Consider the following 21,869-nt stretch of genomic DNA (forward strand, 5'->3'; position numbering starts at 1 on the left):
AAGAAGGACTTTACAAAGTGAATCCTGGAACTGAATGATCCAGGGAGGTATCTTGTCTGTTCTCTGCCTCAAGGCTGTTGTAAATTACAAATTTCCCAGTGATGTGGTCAGCTGTTCTTTCCACACATAATATTTTTAAAAACAAAAATCTGTCAAGTTCTGTGATTGAAGTTTAAATTTTTTTCTTTTAACATTTATTTATACAAGAGCTGGGGTACAGGTCAGAGGCGCGAGAGGGTGAGAAAATTCACTAGAGGGAGTGGGGAGCAGAACAGACAGACAGACCAAAGACACTCCTGAGGGAAGCAGCTGGGAGACAGGAGAGGTCTGCCACGCCATGTGGGTTTCTCCCTGGCCCGGGAATCGAACCCATGCTGCAGAGGCTGCTGACAGCTTCATAGTGCAGCATGAACCTGCTGCACCACCGGGGAGGCCCTGAAGTTTAAATTTGACTTATAAACCTATAACTGAAAAAAGTTAAAAGGAATTGTATGTATAACATGCACTTACATACAGAAACATATAAAATATTAACATCCAAGAAAGCACAAAAATTATTGGCGACGTTGATTCAGTTCTTGTTGCTAAAAACTGTTAGACTATTTTTATTCCTCAGAGTTAACATGTCAAAGGAGATCTTAGAGATGTTTTTCAAGTGCCTCGCATTGCTTGTAAAAGCTCTCTCAGGAGAGATAATATAAAATGGAGGCGTAGAAGACCTCCTCGGAGCACTGGGCACGTGAACGTGCTGGGGGCCTCGGGCTTCAAAGGACAAATCAAAGCAAATGCTCATATGCTCCCCGCTCCCCGTTTTGCTGTGGCAGAGCCACTAGACACTGAGCCGGAGTCCCTGCACGAGCAATGCTGCCTGTGTTACCTTCCACAAGTTTATTTTGGATCAGTTTCCTCCTTTACAAAATGGAACTGTTATGAGAATTAAATGAGATGATGCACAGAAAACACTTGGCACAAAGGGAGTGCTCCGTGCACTTGACTGTTGTTATTGAAAGAAAAATAGAGCAGTCCAGCCTCATTAATTTTAGTGAACGAGGCAATGAGTTTCAGTGAAAGTGCGTGAAGCAGCCATCCCCTGGTGCGTTCTGGATCGGGGAAGCAGTGTGGGGGAGGCTTTTGTGATCGGCCACAGCTGTGTTTCCTAACCTGCCCTCTGCTCTCCAGTGGCTGGCAAACCCTTCCAATGACATGTATGCAGATACAGTGACAACTGTGATACTGGAAGTTCAGTCAAACCCGAAAATAAGGAAAGGTACAGTTGTTTCGTGTTTTCAATTCTTGCACTTCTCCCATGGGCCTGTGAACTGAAATGCAGAAGGTAGAACCCTAGGAAATGAAATCTCCTAGTTCCTTCATTCTTACAGCCTCTAAGATACAAAACGTGCTTAGCAGTGCATATTGCTAATATGTTACATTTTGTGCTAAATCTTTTTGTGTGCCTTTAAAAACCTGGTTGCAGCTAACATCAAGATAAAATTCCTTAATAATATTCTAAAAAGCAATTTAATCAGAAATTCCAAAATATTGCAAAATTGAGTCATTATATCTAATGGGAAAATGTTCTTTGCTCTGATCCATAGTAGTTGTATTCAAATTATCACTATATTGTTAGTGATCCTTCTTAAACTGTAGGGTAAAAATTTCTTCTTATGGTTACCTTCTGGGTATTTCAGCAGAGATTGATTACAGACAAGTAATCAAGTAATTTTTCTTGAGTTAACTGTGATAATCTAGCTGGCTGGCTTAGATTCCCAACTTTCACCCCCACTGCATAGTGTGTCGAGAACAGGATTTTATATTCTTTCAAAGCAGTGATGTACTTGCACATTTCCTTTTTTTTTTTTTTTAACTTTAATTTCTTTTTCATGTGTAGTAAGGACTCAAGTATTTTTTATTTATTTATTTATTTATTTATGCAAGCACTGGGTAGAGTCAGAAGCGCGGGAGGGGGAGAGAATTCACCAGAGTCAGAGCAGAGCAGGCAAAATGACAAAGTACACTGCTGAGGGGCGCAGCGGGCGGCAGGAGAGGTCTGTGCACCATGTGGGACCCTCGCCCGGTGGTCGGGGATCGAACCGGCACTGCAGAGGCTGCGGGCAGCTTCACAAGCCAGCACTCAACTGCTGCGCCACAGGGGAGGACCTTGCACATTTCCTTTTAACATTCATTCAACAGGTACTTCTTGCACACCTGCTGCTTGGCAGGTATTCCAAGTGCTCAGGGCGCATCGGTGAATAGCCCAGCTGTCCAGGGGCTGACACTGTAGGGTTCGGAATAGGAGGCAGATCATGTAGGGTCTCGTTGGCCACCGCAAGAAGTTGGGACTTTTGTTCTGAGTAAATGTGTTACACTGTAGGGTGCCTGTTGAGAGTGGACTGTTAGGAGGTTAAGTCTGAAAATAGAGGTTCCAGTTAGGTCAGCCAAGTGGGAGATGGAGGTTCAGCCAGGGCAGAAGGGGAGGAAACAGGAGGAAGTGGCTGGATTCCCAGGTTCTTGGAAGGTAAAGCCAAAAAGTATTATTCCCTGATGGGTTAGATCTAGGGCGTGAGAGAAAGAAAATAGACATGAATTTTAAAGCGAGAAGATGGTGTCCAAGAGGCGTGTGTGACAGAATAGTCTGGGAAGTTGTCACCCGGGGGCTGTAACTGCTCCTTCGGAAGATGAGATGTAGCACAGAACTGACACACTCACGCACTCTTTTCTTTTGCTGCACGTGAGGAAGTCGAGGGTGTTCATTCCATACATTTCTCATTTAACTAATTGACTTTATCCTGTCCCAAGAGGATATTTACCTTTATAAAGCAGAGGCTGCAACTAGGGCCCAATCCCACCCTCTTCCTGTTTTTGTAAATAAAACTTTAAGGAGACACAGGCAGGTGCATGGGTTTGCTAGCATGTCATGCTGCTCAGGGCTACGACGGCAGGGTGGCCACAGACTCGCAGCTGGTCATTTACAGGACTTGGCCAGCTCTCGTCCGTCCCCAGACCCCTTCTGTAAAGCAGTCTGTGAAAAAGCTTGAGAAACACTGGAAATAAAGTCAAATATTTTTAAAATGTCATTTGTGAATCTTTAACATGGTTCATCACTTCGATCTATCGTAACTATATTTTGATTATTGGTTTGGAAAGTATTCCAAATGGGAATTTGGAAGTTGAATTCCGTTGCTTTCTTTCCCCTCAGGCGCTGTACAGAAGGTTTCAAAAAAATTAGAAATGCACGTTTACACCAAGAGGTTGGAGATCATGCTGCAGTAAGTGCTCCCCCTGTCCGGCTCCACCAGGGGGGAGGGAGGGCCCCTCTGCACTGGCTCAGTGCTGACGGTCCAGGAGGCTCGCATAGGCCACCAGTGTGACCACACTGGGTCCCTGCATTTGGTCAGCAAAGCGGTTTGAATCTCTTCCTTCACCTAAACCCTCCAGCTGCTTCACATTCACATGACCTGTTTGCTCAGTGCCTCTCCGTTCCATGCAGGTTACTTAGCCTAGATCCTTGGGACTTGTTTGGCCTGGCCTGGCCTGGCTTGGCCCACTCAGCAGGGATTAAAACATCAAGGATGGGGACTACAATCTTAACCCAATGTTACTATGCCTTTAAGAATCATTTTATGTATTTACTTCTCTTGAAATGTGAATTCTCCATTAAGAACTATTTTCTTTTACACTCTTCTCAGGAAGTAAGTCTGTTAACTGTGACTTTTAAACTCAGCATTTTTCTAAATAACAGCTTTTGGTTCTTTAACCTTTCCCTGGGTGCTCTTCGAGCCTGATTTCAGAAAGTGTTTCCAGATAAAATAATCACATAAAATGCCTCAGTGTAGATAACCACAGTCAGTGTGTGTGAACTGTAAGAGGAAGAATAAAAAATTTGAATTTCTAATTCTGCATCTAGCACAATGTCTTCCACATTGTAATCTCTCTTTTTAAGATTTATTTATGTATGCATACAAGAGCTGGGGTACAGGCCAGAGGTGTGGGGGGTGAGAGGATTCACCAGAGACAGAGTGGGGAGCAGAACAGGCAGACTGACTGAAACATGCTGCTGAGGGGAACAGCAGGCGAGTCAGGAGACGTCTGCTGCGCCATGTGGGTTGCTCCCTGGCTGGCTGGGGATCGAATTCATGCTGCAGAGGCTGCTATTGCTTCATAGTGTGGCGCTTAACCCCTTGCGCCACCAGGGAGGCCCCACATCGTAATCTCTTGAATAATGTAAAGGTTGCTTCTGATTGTAATTAGATGCTTTTAACAAGATAAGGGGCCTGTGTTTGCAGGTTTTAGGTTAAACTCTCTTCCTTCCCTCAAAATGCCTCCCTGACCTTCCTTCTTAAACAGCCATTTAGTAGCTTTTAAAAGCTGAGTGATGACAGGCTTTCAATGGTGAGTTCGCACAGAAGCCTTCAGACACCTTCAGAAATGAGTCCATGGTGTCGTCATTTTGATATTAAGAAGCATTCATCCTGTCATGCAATCCAAACACCAGCCCACAGTGGTTGGCCAACAGTGATCTCCCAGCCTCAGGCTCTGCATTGTTGCTTCCAGCTGTGGAGAGAGTAGCCACGTGTCTCCCACAGAGGCCGCTCCTCTGCCCCTTCTGGAAGCCCCACCTACTAGCCCTGGAGACTGTTGATCATTGTAGATCACTGTAGATCACTGATCCCTTGGATAGTTGGGTAAAGTTGTGGAAGAAACTGGTGGGCCAGATGTGGAAATCCCAGTGATGGACGGTGTCGGGTTCCAGAGCCCGGCGCTAGCGCAGCATCTGGCTCACAAGAGGTGCCCGGAACACAGAGCTTAAGGCAAACAGGCGCTTGCAGCCAAAGGAAAGGGTGAGCCAGAGGGCTTGGGGGCAGCTCCCCCCGGTTGCCTGGCGAGGCTCCCAGCTCTGCAGCTCCCGAGACACCCTTCAAACAGTTCACTGGACCCTTCCCCCCTACGCCCCGCCCTCCTGCCTGATGCATTGTCGCTGAGCAGAGCACTCTGGTAAATGAGGGCTGTGGCGGGGCTGTTTCATACCACTGATCGGGGGGATGGAGGGGAATGAGGACGTGAGAGGAGTAGGGGTAACACAGCGGGTCCTTCCTGACATCCTTTTGTATCACTGTTTCGTGATAACCTTGATGAGAAGAAAATCACCCCAGCTGTGGGGGGAAACGCCCTGCATGCTGTCTCGCCTCCAGGGGCTGCTTCCAAGCAGCTCCAGAGGATGCTCAGCGAGGACCTGGAGCTCTCCAGAACTGGGGCCTGTCTTCAGTATTATTTTTCCCCAAGTACATAAAATTCCATATTTGTGAGTACGTTTTCCACTAATATTGCATCTTTGTTTATCTTAAGGGACATATTTGGAGAAGACTGTGTGAGTGTGAAAGATGGTTCTATTCTTGGTGTCACAGTGGATGGAAAAACTGCTAACATAAACTTGGAGACACGGGTACGTAGCTGTTCCTCACTCTTAAGACGTGGGGAAATAAGCTGAAGGCAAAAACAGTCTGCTCCCAGCCTGACAGATTACTTTGGCATTTCCTTTCTGTTTTCCTGACCTTCTTTCTACAGGTGTGTTTGTGTCATTATATGCACAGACATGGAGTTTCACACCCGTGCTTGTTTCTCACTGTCCTACGTGTCCTCCCGTGTTGCTGCCTCGTACACACTTCACTTGTTCCATTGCTCAGCCTGTACTGTTAAGTGGGGGAGAGTTACAAAATAGCAAGTGTGAGGAATTATCCTTTTTTTAAAATTTTTTTATTTATACAATAGCTGGGGTACAGGCTAGAGGGGAGGGTGAGAAGATTCACCAGAGACAGAGCAGGGAGCAGAACAGGCAGACAGACCGAAAGCACTGCTGAGGGGAGCAGCGGGCGCGACAGGAGAGGTCTGCTGCACCATGTAGGAGTCTCCCTGGCCAGCCGGGAATCAAACCCACACTGCAGAGGCTGCACACAGCTTCACAGCGCTGTGCTCAACCCACTGCGCCACCTGGGAGGCCCTATCATTTTTTTTTTTTTTTAAGATTTATTTATTTACGCATACAAGAGCTGGGGTACAGGCCAGAGGTGCAGGAGGTGAGAGGATTCACCAGAGACAGTGGGGAGCAGCACAGGTGGATCTACTGAAATATACTGCTGAGGGGAGCAGCGGGGAGACAGGAGAGGTCTGCTGCACCATGTGGGTTGCCCTCTGGCCGGGGATCAGACTCGTGCTGCAGAGGCTGCAGACCCCTTCATAGGTTGCATCCTAACCCCTATTTTTCTTTTAAAGAAATAGGTAAGCATAGCTAAGCGTCTAGCAGGTTCAATACATTAACAGTGGTTATCATTAGTTGATGGGATCCAGGTGTTTCTGTTCTGTCCTAGATCTTCATGTGAAGCATTTTAGTGGTATGATTAAAATCAGTTCAACACCAAATTGCGCTTTGTAATTGACAGTAACTTAGATTATTAGCAAGTCTAAGGCACATTTAATGCCACACGCTGAGTGGGTAACCACATCCATTGTGGCTAAGCCATCTGTGTTGCACAGACACTAGATTCTTGGTGTGTCGTTTACTCGGTCAAAACATGAGCTTGAAAGTAGACTTCCAATTTATTCTTATTTCCCAGAAATTAATTTCTAAGCAGACCCAGTTGCAGCTTTCTGTCCAGGCGCCTGCCCGCCACTCCCTGCTCCGTCACCTCCGTCCCTGCAGGAGGACTGTTCTCGAAGGGTATTCCTTTCCCTTCTGGGCGGCCATCCTGAACTCACAGTGAGAGCCATGCTTGTGCTTCCTCTGCAGACGGTAGAATGTGAAGAGGGGAGTGAGGATGACGAGTCCCTCCGGGAGATGGTGGAGCTGGCTGCGCAGAGGCTGTACGAGGCGCTGACGCCAGTGCACTGACCCGTGGTCCGCGCGTGCGAGTTGAGTTGCTCTCTGATGCTTGGCTCCACTTCTGCTACGTAAAATAAAATACTTTAGTTGATCGGAGTAGCCGATTTACTTCTGATGTCAAATAGCCTTTGTTCCCACATCCTGAACATGGCTAAAAAAATTACCCGCTCATTTGTCCGTATTCTGAACTGCTGAACTGCTTGCCATTTTAGGACATGATCCTGCTGCAGGCGCTGGCAGCCCCTTCTGAGCCCAGTGAGGTCTCGTGGCAACGGAAGCAGAGTAGCTTGTACTTTAAAAAAAATACACGATTCATATTTTCATATCCAGATCCTGAATTTCAGTGATCCTAAATTATTATTTAAACTTTTAAGCCCCTTTTCTATTTCTTTCCGCCTAAGGAAAGAAAATTTCCCCTAAGAATTTTGCCAAATTCCTTAATTTGTGTATTTGTACAATTATGACTTGGGATTCAGTGATTTTCTTTATGTACTATCTACACATTCAATCAGAATACCGTGTTTATGACTCAGGGTCAATGATTTCGGGTGTTCCTTGGCGCTACATGTAAACAGAGCCTGTGTCCCGTTTCCTGGCGTTGCTGTCATTCAGACTTGCAGGTAATTGCGGTAGTGAAGGGGCTGCAGGGCGCCGCCCCTGCACAGGCTGACGCCTTCTGCGGAGGGAGAGTGTAGTAGCTCCTCCGCCGCAGCCTGGTTCCGAGTTGCTCCATTCGGCACCCCCGGCAAGCCTCGGTTCTCCAGTGGAGGGTGAATGACACTTTCAGGCTTCTGTGGGCCCTCTGGTCCTGGTGTGGGTGCCGGGTGAGAGGTAGGGGTGCCGGGCAGGCGCACCCGTGATTATGGACACCTGGGCCCAGACAGCGTGGGGCGTGCGCACGCGCAAATGCACACACCTGTGCCTCGAGAAGGATGAAGTCAGCAGTGGCAGCAGCACTACGAGAGGGGCAAGACCATGAGATGAGATCGAGAGAGGGCCAGAAGGCGTGGAGCTTCGTCGGGCTGGGGGCTGGCCAGCCTCCCAGTCCCCCTGCCTGGCTCATGCCTGCCTCCTTGCATGCCAGCCTCCCCGCCTGGTGAGCCTGTGTGCCTGGCCAGCATTAAAGGCCTGTGAAATCCACTGAGGGCTCTAAGATTCGTCTGCCCCATCGATAGTGAACCTGCTCTGTGCGTGCTGAGGCTATGCCTGGCACTGAATTCACCCGCACTGTTTAGCCCTCACCTTGCCTCACCTCTTGGTGGCTTATAGCTGCTGGCCTGCATTTTAAAGACAAATTTCAATGGACGAATCTGAGTTTTGACCTGAAAGAGTAAAATAGAGGGGCTACAGCCATCCAAGGACAGTGGCCAATAGAGGACAGGTCACTGTAGGTCCTTCATGCGCACAATTACAGGACCACGCAGGCTCAGGGAACAACATGGGGTTTATTAACAGGTAACAATTTCTAAAGCCACAAGTGACCAGCTTTCTCACCCCACATAGTGTCCATGATGTCCAAAAGTCCTAAACAAAAGGCTGTTCATCCAAGATGGCGCCATCCTGTCAATGAGGGCCTGGTGCGCATGGCAGCCAGCAAGCCCAGGGCCAGGAGCCAACTCACAGCAGCTAGAGGTGCTCACAGCAGGGGCCATTGAGAGGACGCCCCAGCCCCAGCCTGAAGGCCAGATGGACAGTACCGTGCACTCAACCAGTCAACTGAGGCAGCGCTGGGTGACCAGGTACAACATAACAGCTCTCAAAAGTGGCCCATACAGGGTGCTGGTCACCAGTCAACAGTGCTGGACAGCACTGACCAGTGGTGCCGGTCACTAGGCAGCAGCGGAAGCCGCACCAGCATTATACGCCAACAACAAACAGCTCTTTGGACACCAAGCTCCAGCCTGGTGCTGCTTTCAGGCAGTGTTAGAGGCAGGGCTTGAGGCAGGTGCAGGCTGTTTGGCCTCTGAGAAATCTGGCTTCTCTGGAGGTTGGCTGTTGGCCCTTTCTTCGGAGGCCAGAGCGTGCCAGAGAGAACAAGTTCCAGGCTGGTTCCCGCCCTGCCTAGATCCTCCTTCTGGGGTCTCCCACCGACAAGGCTGAATGAACCGAGATCCCAATCAGCTTGTAGCTGGCACTTGACGGTCCTCGCCATCAATCAGGCACCAAACCCACAGGCCTCTAGTGCCTGCAGCTGGAGGAGCCGCAGCCCTGGAGCTGGCCAGTGGGGCTCCTCCCTGAAGCCCCTTTTGGGACTTCAGTGGACCTACAGGTCACCTACAGTGACCTGTCCTCTATTGGCCACTGTCCTTGGATGGCTGTAGCCCCTCTATTTTACTCTTCAGGCCCTGGGGTGCATGGTAGGGGAACCTGCGCCATCTGCCATAACTACTGTCCTCTCTGCAGCCTGAGCCCTGGGGCCACAAAATGCCGACCACACGCTGCAGCTTGCACTGCCCGCAGGCTCTGGGTGGAAGCACCAGAGTCCCCAGGTACTGAGCTGGGGGGGGGCCCGCAGTTTCGAAATGAAATACACTTCCATGAGAATCCTTTTGGTCCCAAAGTCACACTGACTTTTTATACTGTCATAAACATTTTTATTGTGATTTTGAAATATTTTTAAGTCACAAAAAATGCATTTATGGTAACAATCCAGGGTACAGTGGAAAGGGGAAGTGACCTTTGCCGCAGTCCCGCTCCCTGGCCGAAGGGGGTGGAAGTCCCCGCCGCGCTCGGTCTGCCTCCCCCGCCTCCCTCTCGGGCTCCTGCCGCCACCTCCCGCGTCCTGGAGCAGATTCCCGAGCGCCTCCGGGGGTCGGGCGGGCCGGGTTCTCTCGCCCTGCGCGCTGCACCCCGGGCGCGTCGACCGCGCCCACCCCCGGCTGCCGTTTCCCAGCCCGGGCGAGGCTCCTGCCAGCCCGTGAGCCGCGCCCCGCCCCGCCCCGCCCCGCCCCGCCCCGCCCCGCCCCGCCCCGCCGCGCCCCGAGCAGGTGCCGCGCGAGGCCAGGCCGGGCCGCGGCCGGGCGTGTCGCGGAGGCCCGCGCGGGGAGGGGCCGGCCGCTGCTGGCGCGGAGGGACGGGGGGCGCGCTCCGGCGGGTGCACAGAGGGGCTTCCGCGAGGCGGCGGCGCGCCCCTTTGAAACTCGGGGTGCGCCGCGGAACGCGCTGAGTCCCCCTGCACCCCGGGCCGCGGGGACGGGAACGCGGCGGCGAGACGGGCACCCGACTGCGCAGGCGCGTCTCCGCGCCCGCCCCCGAAGCGCGCCCCGCCCGGAAACCCGACCTGGCCCCGCCTCCCAGAGCCTCGCCCCGCCCCCATATCCGGCCTCGCTCCGCCTCTCAGTGCCTCGCCCCGCCCGGATATCCGGCCTGTTCCCGCCTCTCAGTGGCCGGCCCCGCCTCTCAGGGCCTGCCCCCGCCTCTCAGGGCCTCGCCCCGCCCGCACATCCGGCTTGGCCCCGCCTCTCAGGGCCTGGCCCCGCCCGCAATCCGTCCTGGCCCCGCCTCTCAGTGGCTGGCCCCGCCCCTCAGGGCCTCGCCCCGCCCGGATATCCGGCCTGGCCCCGCCTCTCAGTGGCCGGCCCCGCCCCTCAGGGCCTCGCCCCGCCCGCATATCCGGCCAGTTCCCGCCTCTGGCCGCCGCGCCATGGCGCTGTGCGAGGCGGCGGGCTGCGCCCCCTCCCTGCGCTGGCCGCGCGTGCTGCTCTTCGGAGACTCCATCACGCAGGTACCGGCCCGTTCGCTCCCGGCCGGCCTCGGCTCCCGGGGCGAGGGGAGCCCGCCGGCCGCCGCGGGGTGCGGACAAGGAAGGCCGCGCCTGAGGCGGCCCCGAGGCCCGCGCGGCCCCCGGCGTCGCCCCCGCCGGCCCCGGCGCCTGCGCGGTGGGCGGGCCGGGCCGGGCCGGGCCGGGCCGGGCCGGGCCGGGCGGGCGCCGTCCCCGTGGCCCTCGCGCGCCGCCTCCCCGCGTCCGGGCCACCTGCCGGCCGGGCGGCCGCGCCTCCTGCGGGCCCGGCGCCCCCGGGCGGGCTGTCCGGCCAGGGCCGCGGCGCGGCAGAGCCCGGCCCCTCCCGTCGGTGCCCGCCGCCCTCGGGCTGCCCGGCGACGCGGTCTGCGGCGCGCCTGCCGCGGGGCCCCCGTGCGGGGTCGCCCCTCACGGAGCGTCCCGGTGACCTGCACCCTCTGGCGCGGGTCTGGGTGAGGCGCTGCTCCCGGGTGGAGCCTGGCCCGAGGGCGTCGTGACGTGCGGGCGACTGGCTCAGCCGGCGGAGGGGGCAGGAAAGTCGCCACACCGGCCCCCAAGTGGCCGCAGCCCGGCGCGGGAGGGGCCGGGGAGCCGGGGGTCTGACCGCGCTGCTGCGCAGTGATGGGCTTCGCTGTCTGCAGTTCTCTTTCCAGCAGGGCGGATGGGGCGCGGCCCTGGCTGACAAGCTGGTCAGGTGAGAGGAGTTTCCAGATGCTTTTTTTTTTAACATTATTTATATATACAAGAACCGGGGGACGGGCCAGAGGTTGGGGGGTGAGAGGATCCACCAGAGCCAGAGCGGGGAGCAGAACAAGCAGATTGACCAAAGTGCACTGCTGAGGGGGGCAGCGGGGAGACAGGCGAGGTCTGCTGCGCCGTGTGGGTAGCTCCCTGGCTGGGCTAGAACTCAGACCAGGTGGTGGTAGCGCTGCAGCCTAACCCTGAGACCCCCAGGGAGGCCCAGAAAACAAATTCTTAACTCTAAATTGGATTCAGTGACTAGATTCTCCCCCCCTCATTCTCTTTACTGAAATCACTTTTGATACATTTTGTATTTTATTTGTCCAGCTTGATTTGAATATGTGCCATGGGAATTATTAAAAGGAAAATAATGTCCTAATTCAAGAGGCCAAAAGTCTTAGAAATACTGGATTGTCGGAAAAGTCATGACACATCTTTGCTTGAAAAAGAAAAAAAATACATCACGACTTTCCCGACAATCCAGTATTTTCCACAATCCAGCAGGCCCAAGTGTGTTTGGGGTTTCAGTGAATGATCTGCAGGAAGTTTCTTTTCCTCCTTTAGAAAAAATAGTAAGCTGGATTATACTGATTCTTTACCAGTATAGTCAACACACCAAGAAAAAATTTATTTCGGAAAGTGAAGTGTATCTCAAAACATCTTACTTTCTCCATTTTTACTCCTGAAACTAGAACTGTAATTCACTTCCCAGCTTTTTTCTATTCCCAGTGCTGTTTCAGTGGATGTGGTCTGAAGGCGTGAGACCAGCATCCACTCCTCAGTGGAATGCTCACCATGTGCAGACACTCCTGTCTGTTGCCTCATTGAACCTTTACAGCTACTCTAATCTTACTCCCTTCCCCGTTTTCCAGCAGAGACAAGTAAGGTGGAGAGAGGTTAAATAGCAAGGTCACACCCCTCGGGGGCGGCAGGTGGCCCCTGCAGGTGACAGGGCCCCCACTCCTGGGAGGGCCATGAGCTGGCCGTGCCTGCTCACCCTCGGGGCTGGACACCAAGTGCTCAGTAGACACTGGCTTCTGTTTTATCCGCTCACTGTTGGATTTATTTAGCTTTTACTGAAGACCTTGAAAAGCTAAATAGTTAAGAAGCCTGAAAATCTGCAGACACTTAATGTTTCACCAGCACCTGTTGCCTATGCAGTTAATGTGTTTACTATTAAAATCCTGTCAGACTCAATAGTGGACAGGTGTGGTTGCTGGAAGACCCTTATTTAGAAACTACTTTGTTTTCAGATTTGAGTGATTGCAAGAAAAGTTGGAGACAGTGCGTGGTCTGTTATGCTTTGTTTCTATAACTTACTTTTTTAAAAATTTATTTATGCATATAAGAGCTGGGGTATGGGCCAGAGGTGCAGGCAGGGGGTGAGAGGACTCACCAGAGACAGAGTGGGGAGCAGAACAGGCAGAAGGACTGAAATACATTGCTGAGGGGAGCAGCGGGGAGACAGGAGAGGTCTGCTGCGCCCTGTGGGTCAGCTCCCTGGCCGGGGATTGAACTCATGCTGCAGAGGCTACCGATAGCTTCACAGTGCTGAGATTTAACCCCTTGCGCCACCAGGGAGGCCACTATTTCTGTAATTTCTTAAAAGCATCTCGTTGAGGCATAAAGCACAAACCTGGCCCCTGGCTACCCCATCAGGTGACCTCACCTGTCTAAATTCTCCCCCATTCAGGCTCTGCCTGCAGAGACTACCTCCCCCTCTCCTGGGCACACTCCCCTCTGCCAAGCTCCCGAGAGCACATTGTAAACTGAAACGCCACACTGGAGCAGAAGGTAGTACCAGACAGCAGAAAGCTCCCCACGCACTCTCAGCCCATGTCTTCCGGCAGGCAGGTCTGCAGAGTGGGGAGGGGAGCTTGTGTGGGAGGGAAGCTGGAGTGTTGGTGCCTCAGAGGTGCCTGCTGTAGTCACTGCCCCGGGCCAGGGCAGCGGAGTCCACCCTGTTTTCTTAGCACCGGAACCTGCACTGGTGTCCACGCCCTCCAGCTGCTGCCGCTTGGTGGACACATTCAGTTTTCAGCTGCGTCGATTCTCAGGGCATGTTTCTGACAGACCTGGACCCTGATGTTGGCCTAGCCCAATGCACAGCCCCGACTGACTCTGGTCTAACTTGACCAGAGTTTGCAGGATTTCCAAGTTTGCAAATTAGAGACAACTTAGTGTAACTGCCCTCCTGTGGCACCTCCGTGGGTGCTGGTGAGCTTCAGGTGTGTGAGCTTCAGTGCATGAGAGAGTACGCCCTACAGTGGCCTTGCACAATTCTTAATTCCCTTTAAAATTCATTGACGTTTTCTTTTTCAACTTTATCCAAGTATTTCTTTAACCAGAAAGACTTCGTGAAGGAGTTAGAGCAAATTTATCTTTTTCAGTTTTTAAAAACTGCTTTTTGCTTTTTAAGGCTGTGCCCCAGCCTGTTGGGGTTTATAAAACCCCAAATTTACCTATTTTTTGAAAGGTATCTTGCAGGGCCTGGATGTTATAGAATGAATCTTTTAGTCCTTAGCTTTTTCCTGTTTTTCATCCAAACTTAAATACCTGTCATTAGCCATGAATTTATGTAAAAACTTACAATTTTTCAGTTTTGAGTAACGTAGGCACCATTTCGTTAGCAATCTCGAGCAACTCAGGGACGCTCCCTATCCCTGTCGGGACACCTGGGCCTCACTAGCTCTCTTCCTGGTTCACAGGCTATTAATGATTTTTTAAGTCTGTAATGGCCAATGTCCGTTAAGCTGTGTGCGCGCCTGGCCATTTCGTTGCTTTCAAATTTCACACGCCTCGTGGACTGGTTGCCAGTGCCCCCCTCCTGCAGGGCGATGGCGGCTCAGGACACAAGTGGCCAAGGCTTCCTTGCTGGGCGTCTGCAGTGAGGTCCCACCTGCTCTTCCAGGCCTTGTGTTTTTGCAGCCTCACCGCACAGGCCTTCGGGAAGCTGTTTTGCCTTTTAAGTGCTGCAGTGACAATCTTTGGATGGGGAAGGACAGACTCACTTGTCAAAATTCTAGGTCTGTAAAATGGCTAGTCAATTTTAAGAATTATTGCACATAACAATAGAAATCAGGGCCTCCCCAGTGGCACAGTAGGTCGAGCGCAGCGCTGTGAGGCTGTCTGCAGCCTCTGCAGCGCGGGTTCGATTCCCAGCCGGCCAGGGAAAGTCCCACAAGGCGCAGCAGACCTCTCCTGACTCCCCACTGCTCCCCTCAGCAGTGCATTTCAGTGGATCTGCCTATTCTGCTCCCTGCTCTGTCTCTGGTGAATCCTCTCACCCTTCCACGCCTCTGGCCTGTACCCCAGTTCTTGTATAAATCTTAAAAAAAAAAAAAAAAAAACAATAGAAATAGCACTTTGCAATAAATATTTTATTGCCCCCAAGATGTGTAAATGCTGAGAGGGTCCAGAGTAGTGTCACGTGACCTCCCACTGCCTGGCCTTTGAACTTGCAATGTCAGTCATTGGTGCCTCACATTTTTACACAGCAATTCACTAATCCTCAATATGAATTCAGAGATGCAGCTTATGGCAGCATCTGCAGGCGCAAGGCGTGGATGGCCACTCCACCCCCCTCGCCAGGGGTTGTGCTGAACCTCATCCCATGTCCCAGCCTTTCACCAAGATTACTTTCAAAAAGCACCTCTCGTGGGGCTGGCTGTGTAGTCCGTGTTTGAAGCCTGTTGCCTGGATTTGCCCTGAGCTACTCGTCCTCATACATAAGGGACATCCCCAGGTCGCAGCCGCGATGCGGTGGAGCTGGCACCAAATCCAGCCAAGTCCACGGCTTTTTTCATGACACCACGCAGCGCGGTGCCCCAAACATGTATTTTTAGAAGAAAAAGGGCCTATTAATTTACTGGTTTAACGGGGATATCTTTACTAAAGTCATTAAAACCATTATGTGCTACTGGCGCCGGGGAGGTAGAGGTTTGTCAGCCACAGCAGGCCTCTGGCGGGGGTGGAGATGGGGGGGCGACGCCTGGGTGAGGCAGACCTCTCCTGAATGGCTCCCTGCTCTCCTCAGCAGTGTTTTTCAGTTGATCCGCCTTTTCTCTTCCCCACTCTTTCGCTGGTGAATCCTCTCACCCCACATACCTCTGACCTGTACCCCAGTTCTTGTATGCATAAATAAATAAATCTTTAAACAATTTGAACTTTTATTTCCACATTAGCATTCACAGTAGCTTTGGAATATTAGGTGTCAGGGTGACTGCTCAGGAAGAATTTATACCAGAGCTTACTTGGTTCCAAGAGTCCTTTGATCAAGTGAGAGATCAAACTGATACTATTTGAATCCTTCTTCCTATTCAAATCATTCCAGTGTACATGCTACTTAAGTTGTTAGTTTTCATTTAGAAAAGAATGAGATGAAATTAGTATAGGATATTATATCTTATTTAATTCCTCTTGTGGATACTTTTCAAGACTTTTGAGTAAGGACTTTGCCAAAAGTCCACCTGGTCTCTCATATCTGTGGCTTTTTCTGCCTTAGCTGCTCGGTCGGGTAAGCAGCAGTCAGCTGTGAACCCCATTGGGAAAGTGCCCCAGAGCAGCTGGTCTGCAGCCTGGCCCGGCCCTTTGTGCCCAGCTGGGCCTGGCCCTGCAGGGATGCAGTGGGTTGGTCTCACAGGTGCTGCCCTCGAGAAAGGGAGCCGTGGTGAGCTCCAGCTTCCTCCCGAGGCTGCCTGCAGGGGGCCCGCGGCGGCGCCCGCCCTCATCTCCTTTGCAATTTCTCATTGCAGGAAATGCGACGTTCTCAATCGTGGATTTTCGGGTTACAATACCAGATGGGCCAAAATCATCCTTCCGAGGCTGATCAGGAAAGGGGGCGGCACAGAGCACCCTGTAGTTGCAGCCACAGTTTTCTTTGGTGCCAATGACAGTGCGCTCAAAGGTAAGGGCGTGTTTGTGGTTTTTCCTGAGTCATTTTTAATCGTGTGTTACAGCCAGCTCAGATCCGGTAGCTTTTTTTTTTTTTTAAAGATTTGTTCATGCACACAAGAGCTGGGGTGCAGGCCAGAGGTGTGGGGGGGGGTGAGAGGATTCACCAGAGACAATGGGGGGCAGAACAGGCAGATCTACTGAAATCCCCTGCTGAGGGGAGCAGCGGGGAGACAGGAGAGGTCTGCTGCGCCGTGTGGGTAGCTCCCTGGCCGGGGATCACACTCAGGTCGCAGTGGCTGGAGAGAGCTCCATAGTGCTGGACTCAACCCCTGCGCCACCAGGGGGGCCCTGGAGAGCAGTTTTAAACAGTAGTGTGCGTGGACACACGTGGAATGAAAGTTCTCTTTTGTTACTGGTGGAGAAAGTTTTCTGGAAGGCTGTTTGGACTTGCCTGGAAACCAGGACATGTGCAGCTGAGCGCCCAGGGGTGCCCGCAGGGCTCCCACAGGCCACTTCCAGTGACAGTGGGCGGGAAGCATCCGCGCAGCCACCTGCAGCTACGTCTTGTGGCTTTTGAGGATCGTGTCTGTAGCAGGGGCGCGCGGGTTATGTGGGGAAAGCAGCTTGTGTGTCTGCCGTGCGATCCCAGGGTCGCTCCCACATGGGGAGGACTAGAAGTCCGTCCACTGCCCTCAGCGCTTCTCTGGGGTAAGGTCATGAGTGAAATTTCCCCCTCCTGGAATTAAACTTAGGCGTGCTTTGCAGATGGCCGCCAGTGAGCCCCGATATTAACGTGTGAGCCCCCCTGGAAATGGCCCTTCACAGCCCTAACGATTATGGTAGCAAAGGCTGGTGTTTGCTGAGCGTTCCTGGGGCTCCGTGTGCGTCACACGCGTCGTCTCGCACCCCTGGAGGCGGCCCCCGCAGCGTCTTGCTCTGGGCAGCACTTGGCTGTGGCCGTCCGAGCGCCCGTCCGGGCCCGGCAGTCTCACGCCCCAGCCCGGCGCTTGTGAGACCCGCTGAACCTGGCGACTAGTGACGGTCCGGCCGCCAGAGAACGGGGTGCCTGCGAGGCCCCCAGGTAGGGCCTCCGGGGTCTTGATTGGTGGGGACCCGTGCGCTTCAGCTCCCCTCCCCCCCCGCCGTCCTTGCGCTGAGAGCTCCCCACGGGCGCGCACGTGCCAGCCCAGGGTGGTCGCGTCTCACCAGCCGGTGACACCAGCTGACACGCCCACGCCCCCCCCCCTTTGAGCAGACGAGAACCCCAAGCAGCACGTGCCCGTGGACGAGTACCTGGCGAACCTGAAGAGCGTGGTGCGGTACCTCAAGTCCGCGGAGGTCCCCGAGGACAGGATCATTCTCATCACACCGCCCCCGCTCTGCGAGCCCGCGTGGGAGCAGGAGTGCCGCCTGCAGGGTGAGCCAGGCCCGCGGTGGGGTGGGGGGCTGCCGCGGACACCCCAGACAGTGCTGGCTTCCTCAGCTGCGGTTGAACGGGAAAGCCCAGGCTCCTGCCCAGGGGCCTTGTTGACACAGGTGAGGGGCTTCTCGGGCGAGGCAGGCCTCGGGCCTGCATTCTGCCAGACCCCAAGGTGCACACAGAGCGGGTGGCTGGCGACCCATGGGGTGGGGCGTTGACACTGACACCACCTTTGGGGCGTCTTCCTGGCCTCACAGCAGCGGGAGGCGCCGGCAGCCACGCTCTCGGTCCCGTGCCTGCGTGGCCAGGAGAGACGGAGACGGCCCTTGCTGCACTGCTGGCTGCGGAGTGGCGACCTCTCCCCTCCACCTGCCGCGCCTCCCGGGCTGGGCACGGCGCGTCCATGTCCCCTGTGCTCGTGGGACTCCACCCATCACCACCACGCACACTGCTGTCCCCGAGACTGCCCCGCTCCCCCTTCATGTGCGCGGCCTAGAGCCGGGTCAGATGCTCAGGTACAGGATGACGAGAATCAGGGCCTGCTGTCCATGTGGGTGGCGGCCAGAGTGGGGGGCTACAGCTCCGAGGAAACCGGAGCAGAAGCACGTTGAGGAAGGCGGTGGGCGGGAAGGCCCCCGGGGAGGACCGGAGGGCGGCCAGGCCAGCTGTGAGCAGACACCTGAAGGCGCGCTCAGGAGGTGCCAGGGGGCCGTGCGGGCGAGGGTTCGGGCCGTCTTGTGGGCCCTGCGGCGGGAGCTGGCCGGGGCAGGGGCGCCTACACCAAGCCTTGGCTGAGGCGTGCACGTGGGGCTGCGCCGCGCCCCTTCGTGGCCACAAAACCAGCCAAGGCAACGGTAACGTTCCCGGCAAGGGCGTGTAGAGCAGCCCCCGCCTGCGGTCCAGACGTGCTGCGTCGTACGGCCGCGTTCCCAGGTCAGTTCTGTCTCCTTGGTCCCGTACTGGGCCTCACTTGACACATCAGACACAGGTGTTCCTACACGTAGACGCCACGCGTGCAAACGTGCGTGTCAGGTGTGTGTCGTGAAACCCAGTGATACAGGGTCTGGTACTCCCCTCAGGTTCGGGATCCACTGGGGGTCTCGGGACGCAGCCCCTGTGGAAGGGGGTGCGGGGGGCGCTGCCGTGACAGTGTCTGGAGCACGGACGGCGTGTTGGGAGCTGGTTCTCCGTAGGCGCGTGTCGAGGCCTGGGTTCAGCCAGGCCGCGCGTGCTGCGTGGCTCTGGGTGGCAGCTCATGTCACCGGGGGATGGGGTGGAAATGCCAGTCCGCGGACTCCATCCCAGACCTGCCGAGTCAGGACTCGGGGAGCCCGGACGTGCCCTGCGTGCGAAGCCCCGGCCAGCAGACCGGGCCGCTGTCGAGCGCGCCGGCTGTGCTTCCGGACGGCCGTCTGCGCGCTGCCCTGGGCCCCGTCACTGCCCAGAGGCCGTTTCTTACCCAGCCCTTGGCAGAGCTTTGCGGGCCCTTCTCGCGCTCCCTCCTCGGGCTGAAATCTGGGTGCGTCGTCCATGCCGCCGCCGCGGGGCTTCTCGTGCCGTGTGAAGTTCAGGGTCCGGCTCAGCTCGTGTTCCTGGCCCGCGGCCCGTCTGCTCACCCCGGCCCGCGCCCTGCACGCCTGTCTCCGCGCCGCCCCCAGCTCTGCGGGAGGCCCTGGCTCCCGTGGTGGCCCCTTGTCCCCCATGCGGTCGGGGGGCCGCAGCTGCCTGCCCTCTCGAACCGAGACCTGCCCGGGGGACCAGCCTGGGGCTGACCACCCGCCGCCTGATCTTCCCACAGGCTGCAGATTAAATCGCCTCAACTCGGTGGTCGGGGACTATGCCAGCGCCTGCATGCAGGTCGCCCAGGACTGCGGGACGGACGCCCTGGACCTGTGGACGCTCATGCAGCAGGACGGTCAGGTGGGACACCTCTGGGCGCGGAGTGAAGGGGGCCGAGCGGGGCTCTACCCAGTGTAGGCACCAAACCCTCAGCAGAGGGGGCGAGGGCCCTGGCCCTTCAGCTTCGAGCCGCCCGTCCGGAGGGACTTGAAGGAGCGCGAAGTGGCTGCCGCAGAGCAGCCGGGCCGGGGCTTCCAGGAGCGGCGCGGGAGGTTGAGCGGGGAGGGCGGGCGCGGCTGAGGTGCCGTCCATCCCAGTGGTCTTAAACCCTCTTGTCAGCGCAGAGGCGGGCAGCGGAGCCCCGCCCTCCCCCTGCTCACCCAGAGCTCTCGGGTCTGAGCGCCCACCCCGCAGCGCGAGTGCTGAGGGACGCCCGTGCGTTGTGGGCATCTGGGCCGGGCTCCCACCTGAGGGGCTTCGGGGGAAAGGAAACCGCAGCCGCGCCATCCGGTCTCAAGTCCACACGCGGAGCTGCCCGGGCTGGGCGGGGCTTCCCTAGTCCGCTGGCCCAGCAGCCAGGCAGGGAGAAGGCCCGAGGGTTCTTCCTAGCGACGTGCCGGCCTCGGCCCTTGCCGTTTCTTTGACATCAGTGCACCGACTGGTCTCCCAGCCAGCGGGCACCCCGGAGGCCGGCGCGGCCCAGGCGCTGCAGCGTGAGGTCTCGCGACCCTGGGTGGCGGGCAAACACCTCCCTCGCCCAAGGTCCACCGGCGGGCGCGCCTGCACAGGCCCCTGGGCGTGGCCACAGCCGGGAGGGCCGCGCTCACCTCGGCGTCTCCCCCACAGGACTTCTCCCGCTACTTGTCAGACGGGCTGCATCTGTCCCCGGAGGGAAACGAGTTCTTGTTCTCGCGTCTCTGGCCGTTGATAGAGAAGAAAGTCTCCTCCCTGCCGCTGCTGCTCCCGTACTGGCGGGACGTGGCGGAAGCGAAACCGGAGCTGAGTCTCCTGGGGGACGGGGACCACTAGCCCGGCCGAGCAGCCGCGGCAGGTGGTGCGCCCGTCCCCCAGGGGCCAGAACCCACCGCCCCTGCCCCCGGAGTAATAAACGCGTTAGTCCTGCCCAGGGACGCTCTGGACCCCGGCTGCTTGTTTTGATATTGACCGCTTAGCGCGCGCTGCAGCTGCCCTCGGTGCCGCGGCTGTAAAGACCCCGCGCGAGCCGCTTGCTCATTCTGCACGTGGAAAGAAGGTAAAGACAGTTTTGTTTAAAAAGTCACAATTTTATAAAAAGGTTCTTAACATTCGTCCGGGATCACTTCACTCACACACACGCGCCCCGCTCACCAGTAGCAGATTCTGAGAGTGTAAGGAAGCCTCTCCTGACCAGCCACGAGCCAGCAAACACCACAAGGTACAAGTTTCAAGTATTAGTGTAACAGGCCTCTGCGGACCGGGCGTCCTTAGAGGAAACGCGTCACAGGTTTGGTTAGTTGCCCTCGGCTGACAGGTTCTCAGTTAAAGATGTTGGCTGATGAGCACAAGGGCGGGGCGGGGGGGTTCCCACTTTAGGGAAAGCAGAATTCAATGCGATGACCGACCCTCCCCCTGCAGGGGATGACGCAGGAGGATCCAGTTCTCGGCCGCAGCACAGCCTGCTGGGACCCACCTGGCCTTCTGGAGACGCGCCTCACGCCCCCTTCCCCCGCTGGTGTCCCGAAGGAGCAACCGTACCTCGCCGGAGCAGTTCCGGTTCGTGAGAGCCTTTGGGGGCGCGCGGCGCTGGTGGGTGCGCCAGGACAGAGATGACTGCCCTGAGCAGGCCCGTCCGGGCGATCGCCCGCTGCCCGGGAGCCTCATGCACGCGGGCTTGTTTGATGAAAGTATTAACCTTAGGAATGACCCGCCTCTTGGAGACCACCTGGTTTTATCTCCTTTGTCTTCAGGGGGGGGGGGGGGGGGGGATTCTGTGGCAGTTGTCCTCAGGCAGAGCGAACTGCCTTTCAGTGGATTCTACAGTGAATTAAAAAAATAATTGGTCTCCCTAATGGGTGCTGTTACCAATATAAAAGGTTAATTTACAAAAATGTAAATATTTATGACCTAACCCAGCTGTATTTTCTGCTTCTGCACCACAGGTTGAAGGATATTTTTAACATCAAAAAAAACAACTAAAACCTGAAAGCCTCAAAATAAGCTAGATCCGCCTCCCGGGCCAGGGGCTCGGTGCCGGGTGCCCGGGGGACGTCCCCAGCGCGGCCAGCATCTGCTGTGAAGTCACTTCCTTCTCGCTCCCAAATCTTCACAGAATAAATGCAGTGATTTTAGGTCAAATCTACAAAAATACTTTGCACACCAGG

At 55.4% G+C, this 21,869-nt stretch overlaps 2 protein-coding genes across 3 annotated transcripts in view; both read left to right on the top strand.

Annotated features, from left to right (window-relative positions):
* Nucleotides 1-6,932, top strand: part of CPSF3 (cleavage and polyadenylation specific factor 3) — a gene marked incomplete at both ends in the record, with an annotated part of 30,304 nt that extends 23,372 nt beyond the window's left edge. For both annotated transcript variants that reach the window (XM_084235001.1, XM_084235002.1), the window contains 4 exons: nucleotides 1,180-1,267; nucleotides 3,197-3,266; nucleotides 5,344-5,440; nucleotides 6,782-6,932. In XM_084235001.1, the coding sequence (XP_084091127.1) occupies nucleotides 1,180-1,267; nucleotides 3,197-3,266; nucleotides 5,344-5,440; nucleotides 6,782-6,883 (357 nt within the window). The remainder of the gene's footprint in view (nucleotides 1-1,179; nucleotides 1,268-3,196; nucleotides 3,267-5,343; nucleotides 5,441-6,781) is intronic.
* A 3,585-nt stretch (nucleotides 6,933-10,517) lies between these two features.
* On the top strand, nucleotides 10,518-20,538 carry IAH1 (isoamyl acetate hydrolyzing esterase 1 (putative); the record flags this gene model as incomplete). The annotated part of the gene is made up of 6 exons (XM_084235721.1): nucleotides 10,518-10,598; nucleotides 11,255-11,307; nucleotides 16,109-16,260; nucleotides 17,506-17,667; nucleotides 19,469-19,590; nucleotides 20,356-20,538. The coding sequence occupies 6 exons, from the start codon at nucleotides 10,518-10,520 to the stop codon at nucleotides 20,536-20,538; spliced, it is 753 nt and encodes a 250-aa protein (XP_084091847.1).
* Nucleotides 20,539-21,869: the final 1,331 nt, after the last annotated feature.

Source organism: Talpa europaea (assembly GCF_964194135.1).
Source record: "Talpa europaea genome assembly, chromosome: 6".
Classification (NCBI taxonomy): domain Eukaryota; kingdom Metazoa; phylum Chordata; class Mammalia; order Eulipotyphla; family Talpidae; genus Talpa; species Talpa europaea.